Source organism: Lonchura striata, chromosome Z (genome assembly GCF_050655825.1).
Source record: "Lonchura striata isolate lonStrDom1 chromosome Z, ASM5065582v1, whole genome shotgun sequence".
Taxonomy (NCBI): domain Eukaryota; kingdom Metazoa; phylum Chordata; class Aves; order Passeriformes; family Estrildidae; genus Lonchura; species Lonchura striata.
In genome coordinates, this window is record NC_140740.1 from 17,545,342 (window position 1) to 17,567,110 (window position 21,769).

At 37.3% G+C, this 21,769-nt stretch overlaps 1 protein-coding gene across 6 annotated transcripts in view; it reads right to left on the minus strand.

The window, feature by feature from the left end:
• The window catches only part of TRPM6 (transient receptor potential cation channel subfamily M member 6), a 108,533-nt gene that overhangs the window by 53,852 nt on the left and 32,912 nt on the right, over positions 1-21,769 (minus strand). For 3 of the 6 annotated variants that reach the window (XM_085566517.1, XM_085566513.1, XM_085566512.1), the window contains 14 exons: positions 18,009-18,189; positions 17,430-17,643; positions 16,497-16,621; positions 15,519-15,690; positions 14,100-14,274; positions 12,673-12,796; positions 11,538-11,610; positions 11,322-11,422; positions 6,885-7,019; positions 6,312-6,365; positions 3,909-4,049; positions 2,481-2,615; positions 1,148-1,428; positions 139-367 (listed from right to left, as the gene is read on the minus strand). In XM_085566517.1, the coding sequence (XP_085422643.1) occupies positions 139-367; positions 1,148-1,428; positions 2,481-2,615; positions 3,909-4,049; positions 6,312-6,365; positions 6,885-7,019; positions 11,322-11,422; positions 11,538-11,610; positions 12,673-12,796; positions 14,100-14,274; positions 15,519-15,690; positions 16,497-16,621; positions 17,430-17,643; positions 18,009-18,189 (2,140 nt within the window). Of the gene's footprint in view, positions 1-138; positions 368-1,147; positions 1,429-2,480; positions 2,616-3,908; positions 4,050-6,311; positions 6,366-6,884; positions 7,020-11,321; positions 11,423-11,537; positions 11,611-12,672; positions 12,797-14,099; positions 14,275-15,518; positions 15,691-16,496; positions 17,644-18,008; positions 18,190-21,769 lie in introns of those variants that run through there. The other 3 variants (XM_085566514.1, XM_085566516.1, XM_085566518.1) reach the window with 3 other exon arrangements.

Below are 21,769 nucleotides of genomic sequence, written 5' to 3' on the forward strand. Positions count from 1 at the left end.
CCCAGATGTTCACATTCCACCATATGCTTAAGCACACCTGTCTGAAGCTGCATTAGCCATGTTCACAACCAGAAAAACTATATATTAAGCATCTAAAGAGCACCTAAATGGTCATAAAAAGAAACAGAGCAATGCTACCTTAAACCAGGAGTTCTTCCTCATCTTCAGGCGTCCCATCCACATGTCAGTCAGCAGCATCTGTGTACATGTGTGGGACACAAAAGGCCGCAGCCCCACAGACACAGCCAGCTTCAAGCAAGTTGAGTTGCTCCAGTTTTTCAGTTCATAGGTCAGCAACTTCATGGCCATCTGCTCATTTTGTTTGAATGCTTTGTCCAGCACATCTAAGGCAAGCTGCCCAAATTCCCTAAAGCAGAAAGGAATTAACAGTCAATATAACAGGGATCAGTCCACACTCAGAGTTACTGTTGAAAAGAGGTTTCTGTGAATACTCGGATAACTAAAATTCAGCTGTCAATCTCAGTAAGCATTTTTTCTCATTCCTTTATCAATATACCTAGTGAAAAATAATTTGGGATGTAAACCTAACAGTTCAGTCCTAAACACAATGTTTAGGGCCATCCTGTTTTGTCATTTTTTATTATTTTTTATTTGTTTTGCTCTTAATCTCTCTCAGTGATCAAAATGGACCCTACAAAGTTCTTTGTATTTACTTTAACCAACAGATTCATCACCACTGTGGGCAAACATTGCAGCCAGTTGCAAGAGTCTCCCTATGCATTACTCACCTATATTTTTACATTACCCGCTTTATATTTTTATATTTTATATTTTTAAATATGCATTTAGGTAATATGCAAATAGTTTTCCTTTAACTCTCCACCACATTACACGCCAGTACATAAACTGGATATATACATCCATTCTATCCAGTACATAAAAATATCCATGTATGGATATCCATTATATCCATACATAAACTGGACATATATATCCATTATATCCAGTACATATAATGGATATATATATCCATTATATAGTATCAATAGTGAGTATCTGAAAGTACTTTTTTTATACTCCATAATCCATGGTATCACTAACTTTACTAACTCTTAGTGGATTCGGGCAGTCTCTAACCATTCCCAGCACCAGAGAACTTGAACTGAAATGAAGGGAGAACTCATACTTTGAATACTTCTTGAGTTCTTCTGAAGTGTCATCCACCATGTTGCTCTGTTTAGCTTCATGTGCCATTGCTCTGTAGAGTTTACAAGCAACAACAGCTTTGACCATGGCTTCCTCTCCATGCTGCCAGAAGAACATAGCCATCTTCTGTCTTTTCATTAATACTGCCCAAACCAGGAGGTCATTATAGGGGTAGATGAAGCCAGTTGACTGATAATGCTCTGTGTAGTTTATATCCTCTTTTGATTTCTTCTTATACTTTGGGAAAGGGCTGGATCTTTCCTATAAATTTGTTAATAAAAAACAAAGAAGGAAAAAAAATCCCAGCGAATGGCTCAGGTTCAAATTAATGAAAATAAAACTGCACGCAAATCTGAATTACAAGTGGCAAACTATTTGATAGCTATATATATTTAAGTCATAAACCACAGCTGTGGTGTGTGCTACTGGACTGTGTTCAGATTACCAATGCTAAGAAGCTGGTAACATTAGTGATGGAAAAATACGCCTTGCTCTGCATCCATACCTGTTATAAATTCCCTTTCCATAATGTTGGGCACACTCCAAACCCCATGATACCCATGCTTTTACTCTCTTTTTCATATGTGTCATGATAAAAGAAAACGTACACAGTAGACTGAATTAAACATCTTAGATACTTAAAGATTATTTTTGCTGTCTGTCCCACTTGTAATGTGAACTTGCTGTACAGCCATATCTGGGTATTTCTTGCTGAATGGTACAGGAAAAAGAGTTTTACTGATATAAGAGGAAGTCTCAGTGATATCATGGGTATATTTTGGCTCTGACTAATTCCAGCACAGCCATTTAAATTCATTTTGCTTTATGCTTTGTCAGATAGATAGATAGATAGATAGATAGATAGATAGATGGATAGATAGATGGATAGATAGATGGATAGATAGATAGATATTAATGCCAGTCTTTGCTCTTTTATCATTCTTTTTCTGAATGTGCCTCTTCTTAACAATCTTACTATAGCGCTTTAATAAGCCAATCATGACAAAGCATTAGGAAAGTCAGTGGAACCCTATTTCTTCCAAATTCAGAAGAATTTTCACACATGCTTGATACTCAGAAATTTGGTGATACTACATGTCAGTGAATTAAAGCTTTTAGCAATTAAAGCATGGAAGTTAAAAATTTATCATAATGTCTGGGCTTGGTTTCACCAATAAAATTTCAAGATTTGTACTTTGTGAGCAGTAAAACATTTTTCCACTGCAGTTTAAGTAGAATTATAAAAATTAAGAGCCTGGCCAACATATCTAAAATATGTCCTAAGCAAAGTCTAGAATAAGCAATTATATTACCTTGTATTTGTAAGGCTGCGCAGTTCTGAAGAACTGAGAATGCAAAGTACTTTCAGTGGATCCCATTCCACTCTCCATCTGATTACTCTGATGAAAGGCATGAGACAGGCTTTGAGGCAAGCTTGAGACCACTCTCTAGATCCAAAATCAATCCATAAAACATGAAGAGAGAAATACAAACTAGAAATAAAGTTTGCTGGTACTTGGTGACTACAATAGTGCTGTAGAAACTGATGTTATTAAAAACTAATGAGTCAAAAATCACCATAACACTGAAGCTTATACCATCAAGGAAAAAAAATGGCCTGTTTCACACTTCTGTTAACAAATAAGTATTTTTCTGAGTCTCTGAATTCAAAATAATGATTTTCCACACATAGCATCCACAAATAGCAATAAGCAGTGTTTCAACAGATGGAATCACCCGGTCTGGAAGCATTTCTGAATGCCAGCCTTTATAAAATATGCCATAAGCTATTTTAAAGACAGAACTCTCTGAACTTTTTGCTGATCATTTCCTCTGAAGGATGGCACATCCATCATCTCTGTAAATTTTGTTCAGTGTTGGCTAAGAGGGAAGGAAGCTGAATCACTAATGCTCTTCCCAACAACTCCTAGTTATATGATTATATGGTTTCACCTATCACTGTTAAGGTCATATTTCATTAGGAAAGAATGAAAAGTGTTATAACTGTTCACATCTTTTTAAAGCATTATGTTAAAAACGAGTGACACACAGAAAGCTCTGTCTCTCTGTTTCTATTCACTCCAAGTTGCAGGTTTCATTATTTCTTCTCATTTTCCCTGATCATTATTAGGGTCTTCTCTTAGTCATGAAAACATTTCATGGGGATTAAGAGGGTTTTTTTGTTTGTTTTTTAACATATGGAGGTACTTAAATGTCCAGTTCTACTCCAAAAACTAGGGCTTATTCTTATACAGCAAATCTACACATTCGGCAATGTTTGGAATGACTTTCAGCTAATTTATTGAGAAGTTTAGGCTGTTTGTAAGCTACTGATTTTGGAAAACCAATAGGGAGACTGCTCATATGCCCTAAGTCTACTCCAAGGCATGTGGAATTAAGTATTTCTGTGAGGCAGCTCAAGCTGCAAGAAGTAAATATGGAACTGTTTCAAAAAAGGGAAAATAGTGGTTGGCACAGTTTTATCATACCTTATTGATGAATGATAGACAAAACGCAACCCAGATACTGAACAAAAAGGTAAATTTACTGAACTAATAAATAATTTAGCAACCATAAATAATCTTGGGGTTTTGTCTCTTTTATTGCAAGCTATCTTACAGTTCTCAAACAGAAAAGCATGGCACACATTTAAATTCAGACAAACCAGGATGACAACATGAGCTATTTTCAGGTGTCACATTTTGGCTTTTCTTGGTGACCAGTGTTTTGGAAGAAGCTACCTTGTGTTTTCTGTAGAGATCATTGTAGAGAACTCGGAAATGCTTCCTTGTGTAGCTGCTCCGGTAAGCTTCACCGAGGAGGTACTCTATCACCAGTCCAATGTCAATCAGTGATATCTTGTAATCCAAAGAAAAGCTATTCTGAAACACCAAATGTCACAAATGTTTAATGGTGCTGTTATATCCAACATTCAACCATGTCATCACCTTCCTATTGTAAGGGAAAATCTGGAAAAGTGTGCATCTGTAAGGAAAGTGTACTTATTCATTATGCATATGGAACTCTTCTAGAAAAGAGAGGAAAATGTGATTCCTGCAGTTCACTGTACCCATATTGCATATTTTGCAATGTTCACAAGATCAGCTGCATCCAACAGTGAGAGTAACTGTTCCTCAGGACAAGCACCAACAGCAGAGGTAGGGATAAAAACCTTCCCATAACAAGAGAAAACTAGCATGGTATGATTAAGTACTTTGATTAACTAAAATTGAAGAAGTAGCTGAAGCATGCTTTTAAACTGAAGCAGAGTAATTCCTAGAGATTGGAACTGTCCTGTGAAGGCTGTCTTGACTGTCTTGACAACTAGGACAACAGCAGTACATGCACTAGCTCTACCTTCTGAATATCTCACCTCTTCTGCTTTAAACACCAGTGCCCATCTCCACTAGCCTTCCAAGATGCACGGTTGCAACAAATTCTCTGAAAAATATATTCTTTTCCATGCGGATTTTTAAAATTATTGGTAAAATCTTAAACTGCAACTCTTTGAAGTGAAAAATGGGCCTGTATATAAATGGGATCAGAGATGTTACATATTCAAGGCAGTGTAAGCCTTTCAGACTGTGAAAAGTCTTTTTCTTCAGTGGACTGAGGGTGTTTTTTCAATATACTTCAGTAGCAAGCCTCAGTACAGTCAGCTAAGGCCACTCAGTCCCAGGTCATTGAGAGTCAGGCAAGTACTTGTGAATACCTAAGCTTGTAGATACTTTACTGTGCACTAATCCCAATCTTTTATGTCATCAGAGCAGACTGATGTATCTTCATTCAATCACAGCAGCATCAAAGCTGTTCACAGTAACAGAAAATATTCTGAAATCCAGGGTCACATCACTCTGTTAGCTGTCCCAACTACAGTGTCACCATGATTAATTAGACTGCAACTGCATAACCCATTCACAGAGCACTTATGTAAACTTAGAAAAGCTCAGGTGCAAAAGGCTTTTCAGCATTTAGACCTGTTAGCAGATCCCAAGCTTAGCTTACACAAAGGCAGAGAAAGTTTTTAAATTGTGCAGATGTTTTTTACATTAATTACGTTACTGGATGTCAGGTGCCAAAAGCTTATCTTTAGATCATACACTGGGTTTTCCCAAAGTGTCCTGAGATACAGAAAGACAAATATATATATGGATTTTAGGGAAGCAATCATATCCATCATTTCAGTGAAGAAGAGAGATTTCTCAGCTTGGAGAAGCTCAACGTTTTTTCAAGATTTAGACATTTCAATATATAGATTCCAGATTTATAACATAAATTAGATCTCAAATGTTCATATGGAAAAACAGAGAAAACAGTTGTTATTGAGACCAAGATAGTCTACATCTAACTAAAGAACCATAAATGGGACTGACATGAAAGTCACCCACAATAACAAAATGAATCCATGAATCCAACAGAACTCTGCAAACAGTCAGACTTACAATTTCATTTTATTTTAGCAATCACACTCTGGAAATAATTAGCCAATTAGTCTAGATTTAGTTCTAGGAATCTCTTGTGTTGATGTCTAGATGCATAAAGAACAGCTCATCCCCTCCTGTCTAAGTAGTGCTGTGAGGAACAACAGATAACAGAACTGTGAAATAAATTAATGATGTATCTAAATAACAAGGCTGCTGCTAAATCACTAATGGAACCAGTGCTCCATGCAGTAGTCATCCAGTGCCACCTTCTGTTCTCCTAGGCAATGCAGCACATCCAAATATCTCTTGCCACAGTATCTTTTCATTACTGCTCTAAAAAGGAAAGACCTTAACTTTGGGGAAAAAATAGAAAACCTTAAAGAAATGAGCATTATCACTACACTAATTTACTAAGTCTTGTTTACAATCACTTCAAAATGCCAGTTTAGTAACATGAGAAAGAAAGTCTGATCTGGATAAACTCCTCGGCTTTGAAATTAAGGTACAGGACCCTTGGGAACCTCAGCAGCAGTATATTGGTTACTTGCTTAGGGGGCCAGTGGAATTAAGATGAAACCATTTAGCAGACACATGACTGCAGTAGTGAAGCTATCACTTCTATTTCCAAAATTCCCCTGTATTATATAAGAGCAGCTTGCCAGTGGACACTGAAGTGTTAATCTAGCATTTTTTATCCTCAGCCTTTCCTATATCTATTACCTGTTTCACATCTCGAACTAGATGGTGTAAAAGTAGATTTGATGGTCCTTGTTTCTGTGGTGTGAACAGAAAAGACAGTAAACAAAAGTGTCACTTTACACTAGAAAATTAATACAGTATAAGAAAGCAGCTTAAAAAAATTTCAGAATAAACTACTGTGGTTCAAACTCTCCCCACTCTGCCCACAAATCAAAGACTTCAAACCAAACAGCAACACACCTCTACTATCTTAAATCTTGACTTATTCTAGAAAGATTTGGTCTAAACAACATAAAATTTTCAGCAAGTTAAGTGCATATTTCATATCAGATTAAAATCTGAACATATTTCTCATTAGTTTCCAATATGTACTCAATCTAGTTCATGACAGTGAATCAAAAATAACAACCTGGTACACCATTTCCAGATCCCCACATTACAATAAAAAATAATCAAACCCATTAATTTTCCTTTTTTTTTTTTTTTCAAAAATTCTTCATAAAAACGTGGCCTAATCATCATACCCCTTAAGCAAAACAGCATTTTTCCAGGCTTTCATATCTAAAGAGGTACACTGGGATTTCAAACACTCACTGTATTGTAGAGTTCTTCCAAACGAGATATGGTAAGAAAACGGTGCATGTTCACTCCATGTTCTATTAACAGTTTAACAAAATCCACACGATCCATGACTAATGCATCCAGCATTGCCTGTTCCAAGGCACCAACCTCCAAGTGGACAGAGTTGAAGGAAAATATTAGAAAATTACTTTTGGAAATAAATAAAACATTCCTGGAGCTAGTAATCTCTCCACCACAATGGCTTGTCTCTATGTATATTTAATGTGCAAGTGCAAAAGAAAAATATGCTGGAGGATACATATGTATAAAAAGCCAATAGAGGGGAAGTAAAACAGTTTCCATAAACCCAACATCTGTAGAGATTTCTACAAATGTAGCTTTACAACCAGACTCTGATAATATATTCTCTACTCTGTAATTCAGTTCAGAAGATAAAGTATGATAATGCAAGGCATGAAAGGAAGCCTTTTATTTTTTTTTTTTGACACATGACAAAAGGTGTTTCAAAAGTGCCATAGAGAAGTCTCTATAGAACTGCAAGTTCCTTAAAGCAAACTTTTTTCCAAACATGAGACAGAAAGTGTATGTTAAAATAAACTCCCTCAAAGGAAACATAAAACAGAGGTCTACTGACAAGCAGTGTCCAAATGGTGGAAGTGCTCTACTCATGGCATTTGAACAGAACTAACAGGGCTTATACATGCAAGTGGCAGAGGAGTTAGACATATGAGATTCATATAAATCCATATAGTTTTTCTACAGAACACATATGCACAGGAAATGCAGTGGGGTGAGCAGAATGAGGAGACTGGAGCACTAACAGGGCAAGTGCTAATGTTAACTTGAAAATAGTACCTTCCATATCTATACTGAGGTTTGACAGAAATTATGTTAAAAGATGACCAATAAATGTTACAGAATTCTTACACATATAAAGAAAACTTTTGCACTGATCCTGAATTATTGGGTTTTCTTCCAGAAATATTTGAGAATGACTAGCCACTCTTGCAATTCTTAAATATCTCCTTACAGTCCTTGAGCTGGCAGTGCATCTGAAGAGGTCAGCAGCCCTTTTGTAACTATTAGAATGGTGTTATTTGGTATTTGAGGTAGAGTTGACATATAAACAGAAACACAGGCACAGCTTGTTATAACCTTTACCTTCTAAAGTTCTAAGGCTAGACTTCTAAAAAGAAATGGCCATGATACATGCATTATTATACATGTTTCCTTGAAACATTTAAATAGACAAAAATATTATAAGAGTCCACAATCATCTAAGAGCTGATCCTTAAATATTCAACTCAAAATTTCAACACATAATGACAATAACAATTCACAAGATGTAGCCCCTGATAATTGCAGGTCCAGTGGTACCTGACTGTCAGAGTGTTGCTTCACTTTAATTAAGAAAGCAACTATTTTAAAGGCAAGCTTTTAAATCATCCTTGTACATTTGCTTTTTTGTTTCCTATTCAGTGCGTGAAAAAGTTTAGGGTTTTTTTTTCCCTGCTTGGAAAAGAAAAGCATTCAGGAGAATATGCTATTGTAATTTTTCCTTGGAGAAGCAGCAAAAGATGTGAGGCTTGTTTATTATGAGATCTTTAAATCTTACATGAATGGGAGAACACAATTACTATTTGACAGTGCACTTTCATTCAAAATAGTGCTGAATATTGTACTGAAATAGATATGAACAGATATATGGATTTTTTTCAAACATATCAGAAGCAGAGTGGGAGTAGGGGGATTGCCAGTGGACCTGTAAGGACACAGGATGAGCAGGTATAAAAGAAACACTTAAAGCTACTGTAGACATAGCAAACTAATTTGTTGCCCTACTACTTGCTACTGAACAGGCTGGGAAAGTCTCCTGTCAAAGCTGTACCTTTTCTATGGCAGAAAAATCTGTGGAACTGTGTCAAACTGAAGCATCAGTAGAAAAGATTATAGAAACCATCCATGAAGTGGTAGTGGCATTTACCTGTGGTATTCACCTAAGAGTTTCCAGAGAACTGAAGTACAGCTGAAATTATCCCCTTTAACATCAGCAACATAGACAGTAGATATTAAATATGCAAATTGTAAAAAAACAAGCTGTCAAAGTATGGCATATCAATACAGTTAGGAATTTGTAAAGACAAAGATAACAGAAGTACATTAATTACAACATGAAAAAATACAGCAGAATAAGAGAAAGCAAGGTAGTTACTTTGTAGAGAGAAAACAGAATTTTGGGAATGACAGGAAGAAGAAAGTTCTAGTGGACCTATCTCCTGCAATCAAGAATATAAGCCAGATATAAGTTACAAGCATTTTTTAAAGGCACACAGCCTATTAGGATTTATCCTTAAGTTAATAGAGAACAATCTGTAAAAGAATAAGTTTTTCCTAAAATATATAAATGAGAATATTGAGTGCTGATCTACCTATCCCAAAAGATGACTTTTACATCTGAAAATCCAAGTACACAGAAGAGCAGGAAATATTGTCAAAAATATGGAAGAACTGAACTGACATTCACCTTGAAAAAGCCAGGAGTAAAGAGGATCACCTGCTCAATAGGTCCCTAACCCTTCTGTGTTGAAGGGATGGGGATCAGAAGGATGCTATTATTTCCCTAACACATAGAATCATAGAATCACTTAGCTGGGAAAAGATCTTTAGATCATCAAGTCAATCAGCAAAGCCAACACTGACAAATCCACAACTAAACCCCATCTCTAAGTGCCACATCTACATCTTTCAAGTGGTTCTGTGGTTTATTACTCAACACATCCCCAAGGAGCCTCTTCCAACTGTTATAGTTAATGCTTCTCATGAATAAATTTTTTCCAATATCCTATCTTAATTCATAGATGTTCAATTGTAGACATCCCAGGCATAGTCCTCCCTATAGTCAGCCTTATGCACCATGGAAAATATGGTCTGGTGATTTAGAAAATCAAGTCTCTTGTTGTGGCGAACAACCAGCTATGGTCATTCAGATATATATACAACTGCCCATTTTTCAAAATTTATGTTTTAAAGAAAAAAATACACGTGGGACTGAAAAAAAATCAACTTTCTAATCCTTGGCAGGGAATTAAAGAGTACTTCTGCTAAGTACTTCTTGGACCATTTTATTTATTGAAGAAAATATTAATTCATATAACAAATGGAAAAAAAATGTGTTCAGGCACAGAGTTTTGTATTTGTCATCTACAAAAATCTTCTTAGGTACACAAAAAACTCACTTATAGAGGGTTATATTAAATACTGGATTACCTATGAAAATTTGAAAACCATAGTTTAAATTTAATTAAATAATTTAATTGATACTCTATGTTCTTTCACACATATGTAACTAATGCAGGTCTAAATCACGGCTTGCCTTCTGTAAGAACCTGAAGAATGCACTTAGCTGTCCCAAAACACTGTCCTCGTAAGATAAGACACAACAACAGAACCTGAAGCATAAAGCTTCAGAACCTGAAGCATAAATGGCACAGCAGGAAGGAGTTAATTCCAGGCCTAACAGGGGTGAAGACTTGCTTAGCACCTGGACAAAAATTCCCACTGTGGCAAACTGTGAGAAAGGAAGCAAGTGCTTATCTGCATGCCAACTCAAGCTACTGGAGTGAGATTTCCCTTATGGGAACAGCACATCTTGTAAGTACCCAGGACTTTAGACTGTCTAAAAGTGGTACCTCCAGAAGAACAATTCAGGCACCTCACTTCTGAAGACCAGGGTGAAGAATAACCAACAGGGCACTGCAGGAATCCATGCAGTGGTATCTTGTGTTTAACCTCTCTCTCCCACTCGCTTTCTCTGCCCCCTTCTCTGCCCCCTCACATTTACTGTCAAAAAAATCTCTACTATTGGGTATGGTCTCTACAATTCTACTTCTACACTTTAAGTTGAGCAGAGACATCTCTTATAATCAGATCATAACTCTCCCATTGCAGCTATTCCTCAGAAATAATATCTGAAATAATGACATTACTTTTTTTTTTTTTTTTTTTTTTACCTGGTGATTTACTCTGGGATTTCTCTATTTCAGTCTAGAGCTAGGAAGACAGATGCAACAACTCTTTGGGGTTTATATCTTTGGAGAAAAGAGTATTCTAAGCTACAATGAAATATCCCTAACGCCTACTGATTGCCAGCACAGGCTTGAAAAATATGTATCCAGAAGTATCACTGAAACTCCTTGGAAAAGCTCACGACACAAACCAACATTAGGATATCATCTCTTCTCTGGAAAAACAAATGTGATCTGATGCATTGTGTAGTTGAATATTTCACTATTTTAAGGATAATGCTCCTCCAATATCAAAGTATACTACAAAAGACTGAGTGCAGTCATCAAACTATTCCTTAATTAAAGCTTGACAAATGCAAATAATGAAAAATTAGTCATTAAAACAAAGTGTAAAGACACGGTGAGAAAAAACAGGTAATAGTACCTTCCAGTGTTGTCCATAAACAAGTATGTGTTTCTTGGCAATATCTAGCTGGTTCCAGGCCAATGCCAAATCTAGCTGATCTGAAGCAGATCTATTCATACCTAGGAGGCAGCAAGGGATCTATCAGTTTTCACACATATATGTTACTACCTTACTTTGTAAAGATAAGTCAGCGAGACCACGTGCCAGATAAAAACAGGTCATATTTTTCAATACCTTTCAAGAGTGCCGTCAGAATTGCCAAATCAATGTCCTGCTCATCTTCTGACTCAGCATCAAATATGGTTATCTGTTAGAATTGCAGAAGTATACTGTTTGAGGTGAGGCAGAGAAGTCTGTATTTATTTCTTCTTTGTATGGGCTGTGGTAGATTAAATCATATACATTTCAACACAAACAATGGCAAGGGCCCAGACACAATTTTCCTTTGTTTCAGAGAGAAAGTCCACCATTTAGGTTTTTAATGCAATGGTACCTCAGGAAAACTGGAATAAACTTACTGCTGGAGTCTACTTGGGTATGTTTCCTTTTAGTTAACCTTTAAACCTGAGAAATGTAAAAATGCAACATTTGTTGATATTCACTCAGTTCTCAGCTAGAAAACAGACACTACAATAAAGTAAAACAAAAAATACTAAAAAAGTATTGGGGAGTTTCCATTTTAATAATTATTAGAACAATTATCATTACTTGCCTATATACTGGGAACTCCATCATACTTGAAATGTTGCAATAGACTGGCAAAGTAACTGGAAAAGGGGAAACATAAGTCCCATTTTTGAAATGGCTAAAAAGAAAGACTTGGAAAACTTGTAAGGCAGTTAATTTCAGCTTACAATCATGGAGTAGATCCTCCTGGAAACTAAAGCACATGGAAAATAAGGTGGTGATTGGTGACAGCCAATATGGTTTACTCAAGTGAATGGCTGGCAGCTGGAGGGAGGGAGGAGATTTCCAGTGATGTTTCAGAGACAAGTTCTAGCACAATTCTTGTTGTGAGTAGAAGAATGGAAGGACACCTTTCTAAATTACAAACAAGACTCTACTAGAGAAGAAAAATATAGGAATTACTTGATCTTTCTTGTGAAAACAAAGATATTTGGTCTTCCACTAAAATCAGAAAGTCTCTCATTTTATTAACAATGGCTGAAACTGAAACTTGAGAAGTTAACTAAACAGGCTCTGTAGAGCTACTTTACTCTGTAGACCAATATAGAAATTGGCACAGACACATTTGTGTTATATTTATATTCGATATAACACCTCTGCTCATGCCAACCCACTAGGGAAAGAGCAAAAAGGGTAACAGAAAATGAAGTCTAACTCAAGTCAGCACATGAACCCTACTCACAGACTCTTTGTGTTTCATGCATTCCAACAAAACTTGAAATAGACGACTGGACTGTTTCTGTTCCAACCTAAATATGTTCTGAATCATCATTAAGACCTCCTCCTTCACCTGAGGGCACAGATCCCTGGAAAACAGACATATGATCAATGACAGTTCTATTTTAAATACTTCTTACCCACCCAAATGACTCTTCAGAAAAGATGAAGCGTAGGACAAATTTCTTTTTTTTTCCTACTTCTCTGTTGACTTAATCTGTCTTTCAACACAAAGCAAAGTCATCTTATAATATAAATTATTAATCACATACACATTTGTTCTGACACACATATTTACTGTTGAAAATACAACACATGAGTAAATTAACAATTTTCAAAGGATGTTCTGCGAACATAGAACTAAAAATTACTTAAAGTAATTTTTCTTTCTTTCAATAAAGAAAAATAGGCATAAAATTAATTTCCTTACCATTTGTTCATTAGACTTCATATCTCTCCCATTTCTTTTTCACATTTTTGTCTTTCTGTTAGCCTTTCCATTAATATTTTCCTTTCTTTCTTATATAATGATTTTTTTAAAAATATCATAAATATAGGGGGGAAAGCAAGTGAAGAAAAAAAGTTCTTGGACACACTAGGGGCAAATACCACATATCCAAAAGTATATTCATAAAAGACAATAAGACAACAATTAGGATATAAAGTTTACTAAATAACTTATTTTCTTAATGGGAGTGAACCCAGGGCTTTTCTTTAAAATTCAAATTTTTTAATTAAAAAGCTCTTTGACTTTGAAAAACTTTTACATATAATATTAATTGGCTATGCAAACATATACTTTTATGTCCAGTTTGAATGCAACATTTTCACCAAGGTGGGTTCAATAGAGTCTCCATCTGAGACTGGACTGGTGGTGACACAGACACCTTGACAAGTATGACAAATCTGGGCTACCACTGAGTAACCCAAAACCGAGGCTGAGGAAACTTAGCCTTCCTTCTGCTCCAGCCTGAGGCTCCTACAGCAGCTCTAGTCTCAAAAGTTTTGTACAATCCAAATCCAAGTCCACATACAGAATATTGATAGCTGGAGACATGGCTGAGCTGAAACAATGGCAAATACTCTGGGGATCATCCATTAATTTGTCTCACCAAAGGTGAGTAATTTCATAACTCAGTGTAGCTACATGCAGTTTTCCCTCTTTAAAAAAAGCCATAAAAATTTTGGCAGAATTATTATCTCATCACTAGTTTGAGAGGCAGGGAAGAAATAAACTCCATTCTCCCACCACGGAAGTTAAAGCTGTCAAAAGACCAGAGGGGCATCATTACTAGAAGCAACAGAAATTATCTCAGCAGTTTTGAGACAGGGGTTTGTAGATGCCTGCCAGCATGGCAGAGCAAGAAGGAGGAGCATTATGCCACTACTCACCCTGTGTCACCTGTGTGCTTGTGGGCAAATGCCAGGATATCTGCAGCTCTGCCAGTGCCCTCATAGACCACCACTGGCACAGCTGGGCTGGCCCTCACATACTCCCACACCATCAGGATCACACTGGGGCCTCCTTCCAGCACCAGCCCAACTATGGGAACACCTTGGCCCATTCCTGTTTCAAAACATACCTAACCAGTTACAAACAGATCTCAGTCACACACACACAAAAGTCAAAACATCTGGGGAAAAAATATTTATACATGGTTAAACATGGAGAGGAAATAATTTGTAATCAATCTTCACCATCTGTAGTTTCACTTACATCTATTAAGACTTTCAGAAAACTTCTTCAAACAGATCAAAAAATGTCATTAAAAACTACTGAAAAAACTGTGAACATCAGGAAGAAAGAACACCCTTCTAAATATCCCTCTTTATAATAGTTGTCACATGCAAGGACATTTGAAACATGTTCAATGGCCATGTATTTACCTACACACATAGAAAAGTATTTCTTCAGAGACTCTTTGAAGTGTTATATCAGCAGGGAAGGTTTTTTTAAAGAACAGAAATTAATTTCAAGTACAATGCAATAGAAATGAAAGTGAAAGCCTGACTTGCAAAAGCCCATACTAAGAAAATCTAAGAGTCAAATTAAGAAGCTCAGTATGAGAAAATGTTAAAAACTGGGTTGGTTTCTAAGTTTGTCAGTTCTATTATATGAGCAGATAAAGGAAGCAACATCAACATCATAATATTAATGCCTTTTTAACAAACCTCAAGATTTGAATGACTAGGTAAGAGCTAACTTCCACAAATAATTTGTTCAATCTAATGCATAAAAGGAAATAATTGTCTATATAATAAATGTATATTTGATTATTTCTTTACTGTAATTTATTTCCTCTATAAATAAATGGTGGAAATAATGCAATATATCAAACATTAACTAAAGATTTTACTTCTGCAACCGCCCTTCATTGCTGTACTTGAGGAGGTCACAGGCTTGCAGTAGAGTGATGAGGGCAAAAGTAGTTCACATGGTAAAAAAGATTTGAATTACACTGAATGTAACAATCTTTCCATCTCACAAAATGCTGAGGAAGTATCTAGTGGTGAAATAGCAATGACATGAAAATGAAGTGAGCAAATGCTCAGTATTTACTGAATAATCTGGGCCATTTAGACCTCTCTACAACTGAGAAACCCATTTGTGAGTTCATCCAAATGCATAATGCTTTATAAAAATGCTGTCCTTTTAATTTTCCTAAGTTTTAGAGTTCAAGACACACGTAATCAATAACATTTCACCTCAGTGAAATCTATGGTAAATCAAGTTGCACAATATGTAACATGAAATGTCAAGTACCTCCTGATATTTTAGGATAGGTTTTCCTGTCATAAAGCAACACTCACTTGTGTGTATTTTTTGAAGTGATATGTACTTCTCCAAATTCCTCCTGAGCATCATTTCATTCCCATACTTGCCTACTGTCCCATCATCTGCCATTAGAAAATGAGAATGCATGCTGTTGAGCGTACTCAGCTTGCTGAGTGGGTTACCAAGAGTCTGGTACAAGCAAACTACCTGAGAAAACCAAAACAAAAATGTCCTCAAAGGAACCAGCTAACCAAATAAACCAACAAAATACCACGATTTGTGTTCCCTCACTTCTATATATTTCTTCATGACAGTGTGGCTGCTCAAAATTCTACATCATGCCTTTTGAGCTATTCAAACATTTGATTCTTAGCATTTGATTCTTAACAGCAACAAACCCATAATTAATACCTAAAAAAAAACAGTTCTGATTAGGTTTGTAATCCTTAAAGTCATTTCCTGACATTCTTTGCAACAACTGGAATATCATGGCAGTTACCCTGAGTTGAATTCCCATTAAAAATACATGAGCTAACATTTATCAGGAATGATTTCACCTTACTACTTAAGTATTTTTAGATACTTGAGTAGATTATGCCCTCACAAAAAGTCATAGTTTGTGAATATAAAATAGACTGTGAGTAAAATAATGCACATATAAATAGCTTATTTGTGTACACTGCTAACCTGTTTGTTCATTCTGAACCTTAATATAGAAAAACATCATTTACAACTACAAGAGAGTTACCTACATAATTATGAAATATAAAAAAGGAATGACAATTTCCTGTAAGAAGACAAGTATTCTAAAGCTATTCATTTACACACAAAAAGCAAAATGCAGTGCCTCAACATGGCACAAAGTTCTGTTGCTGAGTAAAATCTAAGCCTCTATTATAATGAAAAAAAAGATCAAACTAGTGAAGTTAACCTAGAAGAAAATCAACTGTGCAAGAAAATTCTAACATCCCATGAACACAAAGGCTTTTGTTATTAAAATGCATTCAACTCACATCTTTTCCAATGAGATCCCTCTGATTCTCAATGATACCCCATGGAGGAATCCCAATAGCACAGATCTTTCTCAGGTGTGGTGAGGCACGGCTTTTGAGTGCATCTCCCACATGCCTGGACACTCCTAAACAGATAAACAAATTATAATTTTTCTTCTATATTCAGATACCCGCTAGAGGACACCAAGAAAGGTTTCACATCACTTCATTAGTACTGTAGTTATGTTTCAATCAAAACCAAAGCATTGTACCCAATCTGTGTATTTGATGAACACTTCACAGCTCAGGTGTAATGTACCACTGCTTCAAACTCAGCACATATTTCTAATTATTAATACTCTTACATGTTGCTAATGGTACTTTTCATATCCATAAAACTTCATTAGTTACATAAATGCCCAGGATAGTTCTCTTGTAAGATCACCAGACTGAGTAACAGCTAAAGAAGTAAAACTTTTAGTTCCACAGTTTACTGACCCCTGAGTTTTTGAGAGTAGTCCAAATGGATTTTTACCTACTAATAGACTAATTAACAGATTATCTTGATTCAAAACTTTATCAATTATAGAACACAAGTTAAATTGATCTTTGAAAATTGTTTCAAAAATATTAATCATAGTCCACAGAACATAAATATTTTAATGAAGCAGATAAATTTACTGCAAATAAGTTCTGGCTATATGCAGTGTTTCTTACTACATGCAGAATACTCTGCCCTTTAATTAAAATATTCAGAATGCCTGTCTCCAGCAAACTAACATGATCCCACTCTCTGAATTATGCACTACTGCTTATATAAGAATGGCTGGATTTTGTTTTGAAATATCACCAATTTTCAGATAATTTCATTCTATTTGACCTAAATGTACATGTCGTTACGTGGGAAAAAAACACTGAAAGGAAAAGTGAAACAAAGACAAATAATTACACTACCACTGTTGATGCCTTCTGTAATTATCCATGCTCCTGTAGACTCGGCAGCCTTCACCAGCCCTTTGCTGAAAACCTGCTTGACCTTTGGAGGAAGCTTGAAATTTTGAGTGCCTCCATGAACAGAGATCACTAGCTTTGGCAATTCCATCTGCCATTCTTTAACCATCAGGTGCAGCAGCTGATCCAAATTGCTGTCATAAGAAAGTCTAATATACTGGAAAGGAAGAAAAATGGGCAAAATAAACGTCTTTTAAATACTTCAGGAGAAGAAACTGCAACACATTAAAAGTTCTAAGCATTAATGTCCTGCAGATTTCTGAAGGACCAGAGCTGTCATACAACCCTAACACAATAGCATAAAAATTCATGTGAACAATTCAGACAATATATCCCTAACCACAGTGAAGTTCAACATAAAAATACACACACATTTTAATCCAGTTTACTTTTAGATTCCCCTGCCCTTTTAACACAATTTATTTGATATGCAACCAATCAAATTTTTGCGTTTCTTTGTCTTTCTTTCCTTATGTTGAAATTAAAAAAACAAGTCAGACATATAAACACAACACCTGTTACCTTAGCATGGTAAGTGTGGTCTCCATCTTGAAAATTGATTGTACCAAATGCATCTGTTGGACTAATTTCTGTGTGTTTTTGCACAGACCATTCTCCACCATCGCTCTGTGAGCCTGCCTGATAAACAGGCCAGCTGCATTCTAATCCTTGGTGTTCTCCAATCAGCCGTCCACAGCAGCACCTCACATTAAAAATAAAGAAATTATTTTATATCAGACTCATATACAATTTAGGATCTACAAATGAATAGCCCAAATAATTTCCTGCAAAGAAAAATACTGAAGTTGTCTCACATGGAATGCAGTAAAAATTAACCATGTTGAAAAAGATTGCAACAATAGAAAAGTAACATTGAATCATATCATAATTATGTTTAGTTGGGCATAGAATTTGTTTTCCACCTGAGGAACACTTATAAAAGTTGGGGGGGCTGAATTAGAAAGTCTTCAGAAGTCCCTTCCAGTCCATACCATGCTGTGATTCTGTGTGGTTCTGTAACTGAGAATCCCCTACAGAAATTCTAACATTCAGTTTATGTTCCAATTCAGAGGAATGTTGTAGGACACTGAGGTTTGCTATGAGTATTTCCACTGGTTATTCTAAATACTAAAGAAAAATCTAGGAGTTATCCTCAGCAACCAGGAGGAGAATTTCAGGATGACCTTTATGTTAACTCTTGGAATCTAGCAAAGTCAGTATACTAAATACATGGATTGAAGAGCAGTATTGAGGGAGATTGCCATGGTTTGGGTATGGTACTCCTCAGTTTAATGCTCCCACCGAGACTCTCCATACCACACACCACTCACTTGCTCAAACCTTTCCCTTCTGTTCTCTTTGCAGTGCACTGGAGAGAAGAAGTGGAGACACAAAAGGTAAAGATTGCAGAATGAACTGGAAACACCAACGAGATAAGAGAACAACAACATTACTAATAACAGACAGCACAAGAAATGAACATTTCACACAGAAAGCCCTCAACAATAGACAATACCTAACCACTCCCTTGGTTACCCTATGCCAACCCAGAAGAGCCCCTTCTAGCACATGATATGATACTTAGCAATAGTCCAGTCAGGGCCAGGAGCTGGACACAATGCTCACTGTGGATTCTTTCCAACTCAGCATATTCTGTGATACTCCCTGGGAGAGAGAGAATCCCTTACTCTCAGCAGGGATATGTGGTGGTATAGAATAACCCATAAGTCCTAGCCATGTCCCCTCCTGGCTACTCCAAAAAATAACCCTGCCCTGGCAGGAATGGGGACATTTTTCACCTCTTATTCTATACCATCCATCTCATGGCCAAATCATACACCTTCCAATTATAAACATACATATACATATACACATACATACATATATATGTGTATATATACACACATATACACACACAAGCTTAGGTATCATAGTCAATGGCCTGCCTCCAAGATATCTGTAGAGTTCACTGAGTCCATGGCTGTGGGTTCTCTGTCCTAGATGCCTTCCAGGCAGGAGGGCTGGTGTGCTGTCAGGTGTTTGCAAGCTGCATCACAAGCTCATGACCAGTGTGTCTGGAGCAGCCCATACTCACTGTCCATGGCAGCTCTGGCACACAATGCCAGTGTCATTCAGCAACCAACAATACACACACAGTTCAACACTACAGACTGTTCTCATGCAAAAATCAAATCCCCTTCCAAGTACACATCCTGGTTTACAGTCGCTATGTGTTATCCACCAAGTACACCCGGGTCACTGAACAAAAACATTGCCATGGGTGAGTGTGCCTTTGCTTGAGACAGGACTAATGCAAACTGACTTCCCTAACATATTCCTCATATGCACCGTGGAGATCTTATCCTTTTCTCCCCTTCTACAGTACATGAAGTTTTTGATTGGGTAGGGCAAGTTCAATTTATGGAGTCTCTGGTATTAGCCAACCAGATGACCTTCCTGAATACAGATCCCAGTGTTTGAAGGTCCTATGACCCATTGTTTACAATGTCATTTTAACAGTCCATTGTCCCGTTCAACTTTCCCAGAGGCTGGTGCATGACAGGAACATGATACCCACTCAAAACTGTGCTCTCTGGACCAGAGGTCTATGGAATCAATCTGCCAGACCTCTCCATATTTATATTTTACCCATGATACCACAGAGGCTTTTACCCACTTGGCCTGCTTGATCACAATGCATGTTTCACAGTTACGGATTATTTGGGAAATAGTGTCCATGGTTAAGTCCATCCCTCTCTCACGAGCCCATCTGTATGTTGTGTCTGTTCCCTGATGACCTAAGGTATCATGGGCCCAATGAGCCAGAAATAATTCACCCTTATGCTGCCAGCCCAGATCCACCCAAGACACTTGAATCTCAACAGCCCAATCCACCTGTCCCTTGTTGGGACATTCTTCAGCAGCCCAGCTCTTGGGTGTGTGCATCTACACAATTTGCTCTGTGCTCTTACAGCCAGCTTCCCTACATAGGCAGCGGTGTTTCTCCAGAACTCAGCAGCCCACATGGGTTTACCTCTGCACTGCCTTTACTTTTTCACTGCTCAAGCCATATCTACAGAGCATTTACTGTCATGCACAAGTCAGTGTAGAGGTAGAGAAGTGGCCATTTCTCTCATTCAGTGATATCTAAAGCCAGCTGGATGGCTTTCAGCTCTGCAACCTGACTTGATGCACCTTTTCCCTCCATAGATTCTGTGACTTGCCATGGAGGAGCCCAATAGAGCAGCTTCCCATTTTTGATGTGTTCCTCCATTACAGCAGGAAGCATCAGTGAAGTGAGTATATCACTTTTCATTTTCTGGTAGCTGATTATATGCTGGGACCTCCTCAGGACATGTCTCCTACTCTCTGTCCATTTCTGAGAAAAATACAAAATTTTTCTCTTTGGGCCAGTTTCCTGATTCCTCAGCAATTAGAATTTCCAGTTCAAACTCCCTGTGTTATCTGCACACTTCACTTACTCTATAAAGCATGAGTGCCATGATATGTGGCAGGGACTTTCCCCTTGAACATCCTGCCCAGCCCTGGCAGTCAGAGTGCCAGGAGGAGCTGTACTTTGGTGCCAATCACTTCCAAAGCAGCTCAAACCCTTTCATAACCTGCCAGGATCTCTTTTTCAGCTGGGGTGCAGCAGGCCTCAGGTCCTTTGTATCCCTGTCCTGCTTTTGTCAGGGGATAGGCTTAGTTTCTTGCACTAGCTGTGATGGGGCATGGCTAGGGCCTATATGTTGCTCTTCACCACCTCACATCATTGCTATAGGCAGAGGTGAGGGTGTCTCTCTCTGTTCTCTGGGGAGAAGGGATTATTTCTGGTTGAATAAGTGTAGTGGAGGAAGCTGGTTTCAAGCCAGAGACAGGTTCAGGTGATGCCAGTCCCAAGAGGGACAGAGCAGTGAGACTGGCCCTGCTGGGGTCACGAGCTTCACAGTGATCATTTTTGCATGATCACTCTTCTTTTTTTTGGTTTTTTGGGGTTTTTTTGTACACTTTTTTTATTACCATCATTGCTGATAATAAAAAAAGTTTATTAACAGCGGTTTGCTTTTTTTCTTATCAAATTGCTGTTTGCAGTAAATTGTTCTTATCTCAAACCATGACCTTTGCCTTTTGTGTCTCCAATTCTCAGCTTCACCCCACTGCAGTGCAAAGGTGGAGGGGAAGATGGAGTAGGAGAGAGAGGCATGTGATTTTGGAGAATCTTTGTGGGGGAACTGAACTGGGGAGTACCATTCCTCAACCAAGAGGAGCCCTGACTCCAGGAC